The 12,252-nt window shown below is 39.7% G+C and overlaps 1 protein-coding gene across 3 annotated transcripts in view; it reads left to right on the top strand.

Moving 5' to 3' along the window:
- The window catches only part of cep350 (centrosomal protein 350), a 46,271-nt gene extending 34,151 nt beyond the window's left edge, over positions 1–12,120 (top strand). Inside the window, exons 27-38 of one of the 3 annotated variants that reach the window (XM_054789601.1) lie at positions 1,601–1,723; positions 3,232–3,461; positions 3,584–3,771; positions 3,876–3,987; positions 4,861–5,021; positions 5,117–5,250; positions 5,320–5,378; positions 5,464–7,118; positions 8,095–8,631; positions 8,856–9,002; positions 9,105–9,227; positions 10,020–12,120. In XM_054789601.1, coding sequence (XP_054645576.1) covers positions 1,601–1,723; positions 3,232–3,461; positions 3,584–3,771; positions 3,876–3,987; positions 4,861–5,021; positions 5,117–5,250; positions 5,320–5,378; positions 5,464–7,118; positions 8,095–8,631; positions 8,856–9,002; positions 9,105–9,227; positions 10,020–10,175 — 3,625 coding nt within the window. In that variant the 3' untranslated portion in view covers positions 10,176–12,120. The remainder of the gene's footprint in view (positions 1–1,600; positions 1,724–3,231; positions 3,462–3,583; positions 3,772–3,875; positions 3,988–4,860; positions 5,022–5,116; positions 5,251–5,319; positions 5,379–5,463; positions 7,119–8,094; positions 8,632–8,855; positions 9,003–9,104; positions 9,228–10,019) is intronic. The other 2 variants (XM_054789600.1, XM_054789602.1) reach the window with 2 other exon arrangements.
- The last annotated feature ends 132 nt before the right edge of the window (positions 12,121–12,252 follow it).

Raw genomic sequence — 12,252 nt, 5'->3', positions numbered from 1 at the left:
GAGTTAGTGTGGATTTTTGTCTTGGCTACCAGCTTGAACCATGTGATTGCACAGTCTTTCACAGCTGAGTAGGTAAAGAATTGGATTTTGTTTCACTCAGAATTATTTTTAGATCTTAGCAAAGTATGAGAAAATAGGTAACCTAACCACAGACACATTTCTGACGTCTACAAAGTAGTTATTCCTTTTTTCCCTCATAATCCTCCCACTATTTGTCACCGCTGTCCCGCTTTTGATTAATATTCCATATTGTGCAAGTAACACACTAACAATCATTTTCACCTCAGTTATTTTATCATGGTAAAGATTCACATAATAACCCCATACTGTTTTAAATGTTCAACAACAGTTATGAGTAATGCATGCTCCAAATGTATGCTACTTGAAAATGAACCTTTTTTAAAAGGGAAACTGCACTTTTTAAAATTTTGCCCATCATCCATAATCTTTCTGGGACATGTCTTTCTCTTGTCTGCGCATTTTAAATATTGAAAAAACACCTCCAAAAACCCTCAATAACGTGTTATCGTTCTCTAAACATGCTGTAACCATGTAGTAATAGGCACATTCGTGATAACATGTAATCCATTACAGTATTTTTCCGTATTTTGGTCATTTTAAGCATTACGGCGCATTGATTTCACAGAGCCCATAGCAACGAACGCAAGAGCAGCATAGAGAGAGCGTTTGCTACCACTAATCACGGCAGACTTTGTGAGAGCCACTGACGACGAGTACTTTTTACTTTTACTCCCACCAGGCAGACAATAAGTTTGCTGGGTGCTAGGCAGATCCAGCTGTTGTGAAACACCAAGCCATTCTTGTAGCATAATCATGTAGCACTATTGCTAAACGTTTAATTGGCAAAATAAGACCATAATAAAAGTCACTTACAATGTCCACTCTCACTGGAATGCCGACTGATGGGATGACTGTATCTTTCAGTGCAAGACTTCAGAGCTGGTAAATTCAGCATAGTCTTGAAGTTAAAAATGCTGAGAACAAAGGAGCATCTCGCTCAGCCTTCCTTGCAATGATGTCTGGTCTAAGTTGAGAGCTAGCATCCACAGCTTCAGTCTCCCCAGATGTTTAGTTGGTAGTGTTTGGAATCTCAGAGTTGGCTAACTTTTCATCTTATTGCCACAACCTTTTGCTATACACATGCGAGGCATGATTTATAACGTAGCATTAACTTTTTCAAAATCACAGGAGATGCAGCAGTGGCAGCAGCTCCAGTAGCTAACGTTACCTCTCGGTAGTGACCTGTGAGTAATGTGCCGTGTCACTAATGTGCCATGCTAGCTGTCTTTCTGTCTTTAGAGTGCACAAAAGGCAAAGATGTGTATTCATGTCTCACATAAGGATCCAAAAAATTCCCCCAAAAAGTGCAGTTTTCCTTTAAGGCGATACCTGACAGACTCATTCCACCAAGGGTGTTAAAACACACGCACAAATGCTCATATCGTTCTTTTCTCTCTCTTTCTCTCTACTTGTTTCCTTCCTTCCACGTTCTGTTTCTTCTGCATACATCCATGTCTGTGTGCGTGCGTGTGTGTGTGTGATTGGTTGGCTGACTGTGTTGCATGTTTGTGTGTTGTAGACACTGTTCCCCTGTCCACTGCTTCTTCTCTGTGTTTACGGCCCAACACTGGGCTTCCCTTAGTGTCTGTCTTCCCAACCTTCATCCTAAATTCCAGCTATTTATCTACAACCAGTTGGTCAGGTACTGTACAGTTCTCCCTTACCTCTTTCGCCGCACTTGCACCTAGCCTGGGCCTCCACGCTTCAAATTCACCCTCTCCTCCTCTTAATGGAACATGCTTGTGTTCAAGCACTGGCAATGGGCCCTCACAAGGGTGTGCTGGTGAATGATGAATGATGTTTGTTTGGGATACCTGAGGGTTTTTTTTCTTTTCAGGATGGAATTTGTGGAGAGGGGAACTTTTAAATGTCCAAGGAAAGTTGTGTTGTTGAAATAAACTAACCTTTTGGCACCTTTTATCAACAGTATTTCCTAAAGAGAAAATACTGTGATTGGCGGTGAAGGTCAAAGGTTAGGGTTATTTTGATCAAAACTTTCCTTGTTGAAGGGGAAGTTTTGACTTCATACAGCACTTTTTGTGGTGTTACATTCTTACGCTGTTTCCCTTACTTCTCGGATGACAGGTTCACTTGCAGTGCCTGAAATTCACTGTCTTATATTATAATCAGTTTGGCTGTTCAACCCCCGGCACAGTCCTTGATACAAGATGTTTTAGATTAAGCCACACTATTCAGTGCAATTAAAATTAATAGATAGTGGTATGTCTCTTATAAGCCCAGTAAATCCTAATTGTTTCTCTTTATTGGGAAACTGTTGCACTAAACGGGATAATATAGATATCCATTTTGTCCAATAGAAGTTTGAATTAGGAAAATAGAGAAGCATTTAAGTTAGTCTAAATAATGCTCCAATGTAATTGCACCTGTGGCAGTGATACACCACATTATAAGGAAGCTGGAAGTGGGGGAGGACACAAACAGCAACACAAGTATAGCCAGGTGAGGTATAGTGCTAACTTTACAGCAACCTCATGTTAGGTTAGCCTATTCGCTGAAGGAGCTGACAGAACGCCTTTTTTTATTTTTATTTTACAAAACTGCTCTCCATGAAATGGTAAGCTGGGCTCATCAAGCTAGGGGACGGGTGAAAGGCGGTATCATGTCCATGAAGGAGTTTTTTCCCTTCATTTCCTCATGGAACTTCTTCTCTCAAAAGTGGAGCAAACAAGTCAGGGAGATGGTAGATTTTTTTTTTCTCACGTTTGATGGTTATAAATGGGCTCTACGGACACATATATTACTGTTATAACATAATTAAAAAGTCACTTTTGCATAATAGGCCTTTTAAATGAACTGTTATCGCCGTGATATTTTATCCTGAATGACATTCATCGCCTTTATTTAATGGATGTTAGTTATTGTAGGGAAATATACAGTGTAAAGCATGTTTGAAGTGGGTGTGCTGTGAAACTGGTTTGTCTAGGTGATTTGGGTCTGCCTGCTTTTGACCTTTTTTTTTTTTAATATACAATGATAAAACTAATTCTCCTACTTTTTTTTGTCCTGTTCATTACCATTTTTCCTGGTTTGCCACAACTACCTCCACCCATTTTCCTTCTGTCTTTAACCTCACACACACTTCATCTGTGCATTTTTTCTTTGCCATTATTTCTACCGTTCACTTATTAGATTCCTGACTAAGCGGGAGCAACAGCTAATGCAGAGGCGTCATCATGCTGAGGAGCTGCTGCAGTGGAAACAGCGTCTTGATCAAGAGGAAGCAGAGGTCCGGAGGATAGAGAAGGAGGCCCTGGCTGGTTGGGGCGAGGGTTTGGAGAGTCACAGCAAGGAGATCTCTGAAATTATCCATGAGCCCTGTCACCATCAAATCTCAGAGCAGCAAGCAATCAGTGACAAAGGTGGTGTACTGAATTATTTCATTTTGAAATCAGTGACTTTTGATTGGTATAAAACATGTATTTAATGGAGGAAAACGGTAGACATCCACACTGACTAATTTTGTGTGTTGGTTTATTTTCAGAGTATGTGACGGAAGACGATTATTCTTCGGCAGCATCCGAGTGCAGCATCCACACAGAAGAGCCCTCCCAGCGGCCAAGAAATCTATCCTCGGCACTACCTGCATCAGTCGCTGAAACTTTGGCCTCCAACCAGAGCAGCCTTACAAATTACAGTGAAGACTTTGCTTCACTCGCACTCAGCAAGCAGGTCTGCGCAATTTGCTTTAACTTCAATGTGTGTGCCGAAATTGCCCAGTTGCCGATCTCTCATATAATCAAGTCATATATCTGTACCATCCATCTTGTATTCAGTCTTCTCCAGTCAAAGACAGCATCACAAGCAAGATGCAGCTTCGCTCCTCCTTGCAAATATCAAAACAAGCCCCAAATCAGCCCAGAGACACACCGACAGCATCACACACTGGTGAGTTTCTCAATACATAACTTAGACATTTCCTGCATTTCCTGTATGCATTACACCCTGAGCCCTGTGTGATAGTTTTATTGTGCCTCAGAGAAGTTGGAAGAGGGCAAGCAGAGTGGTTGAACATTAAGAAGCTGCATAGCTTGCACTGTGGTGTCAGTGGCAATGTGATGCTGCAAGCAGTTTTCACTGCAGCCGGGGAAGAGATCACACTGTACTCCACTCAACTGAAAAAAGACACATCAGCCAAAACACCAAATTGGTGTGATTTAAGCCAGTGGTTCTCAAACTTTTAAAGTACTACCTGAAAAATATTTAACTTTACAAATTTTTACGTTTTATCTACCTCCACTTGCCATCACTGTGAAGCTTCAAACATGTGGCTTGTAATGGCAAGTAATTGATCTGGCACATGAAAATTAATATTATTTTAGGGAGGAAAATTATTTTTTAATTACATTTTAGCAAGTCTTTGATTAAGAAATGTATATATATCTACGATTATTTCATAAACATTTTAGGTATATGTTTCTAATATAATTATGTCTTTGGTGTTCTGTACCGGTAGATGGAGCCTGCGTATCATCAGTGGTACTTTGTACCACAGTTTGAGAAGATAGATACTTCATTGAATAAAATAAATGGTTTAAGTAACGAACTTTCCCCTCCAAAATATTTCTGTTATTGTAATGTTACTAATAGACATTGTATGTAAACCTAAACTGAATTTCATTGGTAAAGAAAACATACACTAATCCCTAAAGAATTAGGTTTAAATTCCGCTGGGTGCAAGTTGGATTACCCTTGGCTAATCACAGAGGTCTGACTCTGCTCTCCACATTCTGTTATGTATTTTCTACATTTCTTTTTCAGAACCCATTTCGGAGCAGAGTGACATTGAGAACCGAATCAAAGCTCTGAAAGAGGAGCTGAGAAAACGAAAGTTTATGGCCTATCAGCTCAAAAGGGAGCAAAAGATGAGGCACAAAGAGCGGCTGAAGGCACAAGAGGCCAGCCTACTGAAACAACTAGAGGTAAATATGATTCACCTCGGTAATGTTGTCTAATTGTGTGTGTCCTTTTAATTACAGCTTCACCATAACTGTTTTTCCGTCAATTTTATTTCCAGAGCTATGACAACTACATTGGAAAAACTAAGGCAGAACTGAACAAAAAACCCGAGCCAACACCGAATAGCAAGTCTCAGAAGGAAGACTCTACCTTAGGTGCAGCTCAATGCAAGCTCATATCGCCTATTCAAAGGTACATTTGTGACAAACATATTATCACACAAGAAGAAAAACAACTAAAAGTATCACCTGTTTTTTTTAGGTCTGAAACCAATAAAATACCAGCTGGAGGAACACAAATTAATTCATCACTCCACCAAAGTAAGTTATTTTATTCCTGTCATTGCTGATTATTGCAGCAGCACGTAATTTACTGTAGTTCTAACAAATGTTTTTCCTCATTCAGACCTTAACAGATCTACCTCAGCATCTGAAGACCTCTCTGATGAAGCTGCATCTCCAACTTCTGTACATGGCGGTCCAGATTTCCTCACCTCAGAACTTAAGAGATGGCAATTACCAGACACTTCTTTAACCGCTTCTGCTGAACATGCTCAGATAATTGAGTCTGAGAAGGATAATGCTGTGTCTGAGTCTCGTTCTCCTGTAGCGGACCTGAAAATTTCAGATCTTAATGGCAACCCCCCATCCTGTGGCCATTCCTGTAGGCCTGACTTGGATGTCATCTCCTCAGTGAAGGAGGCACATATAAAGGATATAGAGCCGTCTTATCCCCTGACAGATTACCAAGATGACTTTGAGTCATCAGGACTTTCTTCGCCGAGGAAGGAGCAGCATATTTCAAAGCCGGACTCAGTTCCCCAAACTGAAATCCGGTCTGTTAGTCAAGATGAAGAGATAGAGGAGGACATAGCAGAAGAACTAAGTCACTATTCTGTTACTAGTGGTGCAAGCCATGAATCTGGTGGACTGTTAGATCTTCATTGGAAAACTGAAGGTGACTTTAAGAATGATAGTCACAGCATTGATTCCAGCCATTTGCCAAGCCCTCTCCCTCTGCTTGTAGATGAAATGCCTAACTTCAACATTGGAGATCGAGTTCTTGTAAGTAACGTCCAACCTGGCACTTTAAGATTTAAAGGCCCAACCCGCTTTGCCGGTGGCTTTTGGGCTGGTGTAGAGCTTGACAATGCTGAGGGGAGCAACTGTGGCATTTATGATGGAGTGGTTTACTTTGAGTGTCATGAACATCATGGGATTTTTGCTCCACCTGCCAAGATCACTCATCTACCTGACAAGTTTGACATATACACTGATGCTACAGGACACGAGGACTCATACACAGAGAATGTGTCAGATCAGTGTGAGGATGAGCATAAAAGTGAAGTGGATATATCTGAAAATCTAAGCGCTCTGGAGAAAAGTGAAGAATTGTCTCATAACAACGTATTTGGAAACCAAGAATTTGTAGACTTAGCAGAGCAAAACCTCAAGAGCCAGGAACCACCAAAAAACGAAACGCACCTTGACTCTAAAGGTGACCACTCCATTCCACCAGATGGACAAGATGTAACTGCCTTAGTGGATAAGGACGACGTTATAAACCAGGCCATACTATTGGAAGGTCAGGAGATAACTGCAAATGTTGAGAAAGATGACATTGTAAACCAATCCTTACCACCGATTGATCAGGACATTGCTGCCGTAGTTGATAAGAACGATGTTATAGACCAGTCCTTATCACCAAATGATCAGCAGTTTGCAGCCATAGTCAATAAGGAAGACGTACACAACAAACACCAGCTGATTTCCTCCGAAGTTTCCGACAAAGTTGAGGATGAGAAAGTGGAGCCCAAGCATCTGGTATCTAGAGACAAATTAGCAGACAAACTGCTGAGTAACTTTATAAAGGACACAGTTCACCACTTGGTTCAGATCAAAAGGGTTAAAGAGCAGAAAATTGAAGCTTCCAACCAGATCAACGCTTGCCTCTTTGAGCTTGATGAACAAGGGCTGATTTCTACATTGGGACATCAAGACGGTCTATCTTCCTTTTTACCTGAAGAGGAGCCATCTTCTCCAGAGCTGTTTAACCGACCGGTGAGTCTATAGTAAATCAAAATGTGTATTTTATCAGTTATTTAAAAAAATGTAGTAAAAAAGATAAAATTAACAAGAAAACTCAGCTTCCATGGTTATGTGGAAAATGACTGTATTGAGTCATTACCTACATATTAGAGGGGCCCATATTAAAAACAGCATGTATAATGCAGTGCAATACCTACGTAGTTCTTTTTAATCACATGTATTATGAAGTATAACGCACAACACAGCAGCAACAGAACCAATGTTGTGGTATCAAAAAGGAGCAAACAACTTTGCCAGCATTAATCCCACTGATGAGTTTATTATAAACAGTACGGTGTAACACGCATGAGTTTCGCACCAACAGCTGAGTTGCATGACCATCAATTTAAAGTACATGTAGAGGTAGATAAAGATGCTAGATGCAGAGTGTGGAGTTAATTTAAAAAAAACACATCAGGATTTTAGCAATAATCACAACTGTTATTGCCAATGTTTTTGAGCTGGAGCAAATTGGAGGCCCCAATGGTTATTTGCTTTTGTAGCCTACACTTCTAGTGGTGAGTTTAATACAGGCATTAATTAGAGCATTTAGAGTATTCACAATACAAAGAAATACTAAGAATTTTTGTGAAGGTAGAATGTAGCTGCTGTGTTAAAGCTTATCAGTGTGTGCATGGGTACCCACGAGCAGTGAGCGTAGGGACACTTTTCACAAGTTAGCTCCACAAAGCATAACCTGTGGAGCTCAGCACAACTGAAATGATCGAATGAACTTTTGAAAACTGCTTAAGTTGTGGAGTAGCTTTAACTATGAAATCAGAGCAATTTCGAAACGTTACAGACAACTGACAAATAGTACTTGTTGATTTGCCCTTTTGAATGGGTTTTCTCAAGCAAAGTCCAATGTCATTTTGACAGTCTAACCGATCAGAGGAAGAACAGGTAAAAGTAGAAAAACATAACATTTCCTTTCTTTCTTTCACAAAAGGAGAGTCCAATTTTGGGGGCCAGTGGCCAAGAAGAGCTTGCCAAGCGACTCGCAGAGCTCGAACTTAACCGCGATCTGCTGGATGACCTGGGTGACGATCAGGACTGGTTTGATGAGGACTTTGGCCTTAGCTCACGTAGAGAACAACAGAGACTCCAACAGAAGCAGAGAGAAGAGGCGGCAAAACTGGGAGCAGGACTGAGAAGCTCTGATTCCTCAGACGAAGATCCCCTGAGGGGGCTGGTCTTGTCCTCAGATGGGGACCAGCCTGCGAAGACTCCACCAAGACCTGCCCTTCCTCTTCCCCTGCCACCTAAGCTGCCAGAGCAACCTGCTATGGTGGTACCCCACTCAGCCGGAGAAGTGGAGAAGATGGTCCATGCTGCGATTCAGGAGATGTGGGACAGCTTTGGCCTTACAAAGGAGGGAAGCCCTTTGCTTTCAGATATGAACTGTCCCAAACCTTCACAAGAGTATTTGGGTGTTGAGGACAGCACAGTAGACCAGGAGGCCCTCTGCATTCGAAGCTACAAAAAGGTGACGATACAAGGCTAAGCAGTTCTGCTTCTTTTGTTTTGTAATTGTAGTGCAGTCTTACAGTTGAGTTATTTCCTTTTATTTTTAACTCCTTTGAATGTGTGATTTGTCATTCAAATTTGACAAATACATGAAAAATCCAGTTTGTTTGAATTTTATTAAATAGTCTAGCTAACATACCGGTAACCCTTTTGACAGAGGTATTAACACCTGTATTCCCACAGGCTGTGTATGACCTAACGTGGGAGATCCTCCAGGAAATCTATGCCGAAAACCCCAACGCCAATCAGCCTGAGTGGATAAAACCACAACGAGTCAGGCCCGCCTTTTCCCACAGAGTCAAGACACCAGAAGACATGACAAAAGTTCAGGTATGATTCGTTTGTCGCTCGCATCCACTATGCTACTATGACCTTGTTGCCACGAATGTCAAATACAGCATGATGATTTTTGTTGTGTCTTGTCTTGTCCAGGAATTTGTCACAAAAGAAGTTCTAAAACTTTATGGTTTGGCCAAGAATACAAGTAAAAAGTCAGACTGGCAGAAGATGCTGAAATTTGGCCGAAAGAAACGAGACAGAGTTGATCAAATACTGGCAAGTATTCACGTTCACAACAGAGTTTTTTTTTTTCTAATGGTTGATATTAGCAGTCAAAATTATGAAGTCAACCTTGTTTGTTATGTTGAAAATGAAATGTTTTGCCGTTACCTGATAACATGGAACTGTTCATGCTAGTATTTTATACATCACACTTGAAACTGACAGTTGCACTGATGACTGTAATTATCGGATAGGAGGATTCTCTGTTGCAGTGTGAACGCACGCAATTATGACGGTGTCCTGCTTTCTTGGATTCTGTGTGAAATGCACAGATAAATAAATGTGAAATGTTCTGTTACCATGCTGATGATACACCAATTTTGCAGGCTCTCATATGTGAATAAGCCTTGTAATTCAGCAATTCACCCCACTAGGTGGGCCTACACAGGGTTCCTATGCAAGTATAGAAAGTATGGAATTAGCTTTTATAAATTTCCAGGTCTGGAAAAGTATGGAAAATGAAAACTGAATTGTGGAAAAATATTCATTTTTCTAAGACTGTTCCTGTTCTGTTTTCTAAAATATGAAATCATGAATAACTTAAAGAAAAAAAAAAGAAAAGAAAAGAAATGGATCGATCTGTGTTTCTAAGGTGCTTGCTACGGCAGCCAAGATGTATGTATGAAATGAAATTTTGAAATGTTAAATCTGTAGGAACCCTGGCTACAGCACTCTTAATTTCACTATACTCATTCCAAAACTGTTCATTGGGATACATTGTGGTTGTCTACACCTATAACACATATCACAACACTGCTCTGTAACAAAGGTTCATGTGATCTGCAGGTGCAGGAGCTCCACGAGGAGGAGGCTCAATGGGTGTGCTACGAAGAGGATGAGCTGTCAGTCAAAATGCAGCTGGCAGACAGCATCTTTGACGTGTTGCTGAAGGACACCGCCAGCATGCTGAGTCTCATAACCAAGAGGGCTGCTGTTCATTAATGGGTGAATGTAATCCACTTTGAATCTAGTAGTATGTGGGTTTGGAATTGTTATATAGACTAGACAATTGTTTGATCAGTGACACATTTTAAATCAGTGATGTCATTTGCAGACTTTTTTTTTTTTTGGCGGGGGGGTGGATACATATGCCTTAAACTCATCCTACTGTCAGTCATCCTCCCCCAAAAGTGACTTTTCTTGATCTTTTCTTTGTTGTTTTCCTTTAGCGTCGTCCACTTTGGGTTCTTTTGTCATATTGACGCATAACTGCATGGATGTGTCCCAAGAAATTATAATGTGTCACTGATCTCAAACATTTAAACTGCCCTCAATTGGGACATCACAGAGATGAGATATTTTGTAAAACCTCTTGAATATGTTTATTTATTGTGTAAAAAAAAAAACGTGAAAACAGAATGCTGGAAATGTATATTATTCTGTCAGATTATAAAAAGGAGTGAGTTTTAATGTTATTCAAAGCAAATCTATGATCTAATAGTAAAAGCACAAGTAATGTAAACATGGCAATATGCATCATGGCAGAGATTTAAGATAATACAAAATTTTTATTATCAAAAGTCACGTTAATTATAACTGTCCCACTTTGTGCTGGGTGTTAATATTAGCACTAACTACATACAGCCTCCAAATCGATAACTACTGATGACATATATTTGAACTGTAACTGAAGACTTATTAGGAGGATTTAAACATGTTTTCAGTTGATTCTAAGTTATTTGCAATTTAATAGGCGGATTTAGGATGTCAGTGCACTACATATTAGCATAAAGCGTGCAAGTAGAGCACAAAGAAAGGACTATTAGACTTTTGCACGGTACTGAAATGCTGGATTTGAGCCTTTTCCTTATTCTTTTATTTCCTTTCAACACACACTTTGGATAGAACAGCATCTCCTCATCCTCAGTGCTGCCATTATGTTCATCTTTACAACCATCATCAGGGTCAAAACCAGCCAACAGAACGTTACCAGCTTAGCCAGGTGACCATCCTCAACCTTCATTTCAAGTGCCTCTTTATGTTGTGGAAGACTGTGTTTGATAGTTTGTCTTTTGGACCTCCACTCAACTGCTGTAAATTGTCCCTTTTTTTATTTTATTGTTCTTCTAGCTTCACTGGTTTGCAAAAAAAAAAAAAAAAATACCCTCATGACTTCAGCTTGGGCCTTAATGTTCCTCTTAATGTCAAGTTTTTAACTTTTTTATGTTTATGTGCCTGACAAAATGTGTACATAGACACATTTGACTTGGTGAAGACACGCAATGCATTTCGATTATCACGCTGTCTCTTATTTTGGTCCTCTTAATTATTTCTATGGGCGATCCAGCCAGCTTTCTTCCTTTCAGATACCTTTTAAAGCTAAAGTGACCTTATTTTAAACCAATTTTTACACTCACTTGTTAGATAATGTACCAAAAAGTGTGATGCCCACCTAATCCCTCTTAGCTTGTCTTGAATTGATTGTATATCGGAGAAAGTAACACTCTGTTGTAACTATGCAGCGCTTTATGTAGTCGACTGAACTTTTTTTTTTTTTTTTTTTTTTTTACACTTTCAGTCGGTTCTCCATTTTATTGGTGTGGAGAAGAGCCCATTATTCTCTGAAAGCAACTTTGTCATTTGATACCAGTAGGTAAATAAGAATAGATTTATTAAATTAACCCCATCTTACCAATGTCCCTCTTTTTTTAATTATTGTTTGAAATGTTATGAATATTTATAATGTGCTTTGAGTGTGTGCCAAGTGCACTTGGCTTGTACAATACTTTTATGGGTGTAAATATATTGTATTATTGTAGCCAATGTGACCCACTCTTACTGACTTTTCAGTGAGCTGTGGAAAATGGACCTGTTTACTTTGCAAACATGTACATATTTGTAGACTTTGGAACTGTAAATAAAGCTTTGTTTGTAAAGGAAATTTGGAGAAAATTGTTCTTTTTGTTTCAGGAAAATAATACAAACAAGAAATGTGATTTTTTTTTTTTTTTTTTTTTTGGATATAGATGCTTTTTAACAGAGAGCAACATAATTTATCATATTGCCTGCTAGTGTATAA

Source organism: Dunckerocampus dactyliophorus, chromosome 10 (assembly GCF_027744805.1).
Source record: "Dunckerocampus dactyliophorus isolate RoL2022-P2 chromosome 10, RoL_Ddac_1.1, whole genome shotgun sequence".
Lineage (NCBI taxonomy): Eukaryota > Metazoa > Chordata > Actinopteri > Syngnathiformes > Syngnathidae > Dunckerocampus > Dunckerocampus dactyliophorus.
The sequence above is the reverse complement of the archived record's forward strand: the minus strand, read 5'-3'. Positions and strand labels throughout refer to the sequence as shown.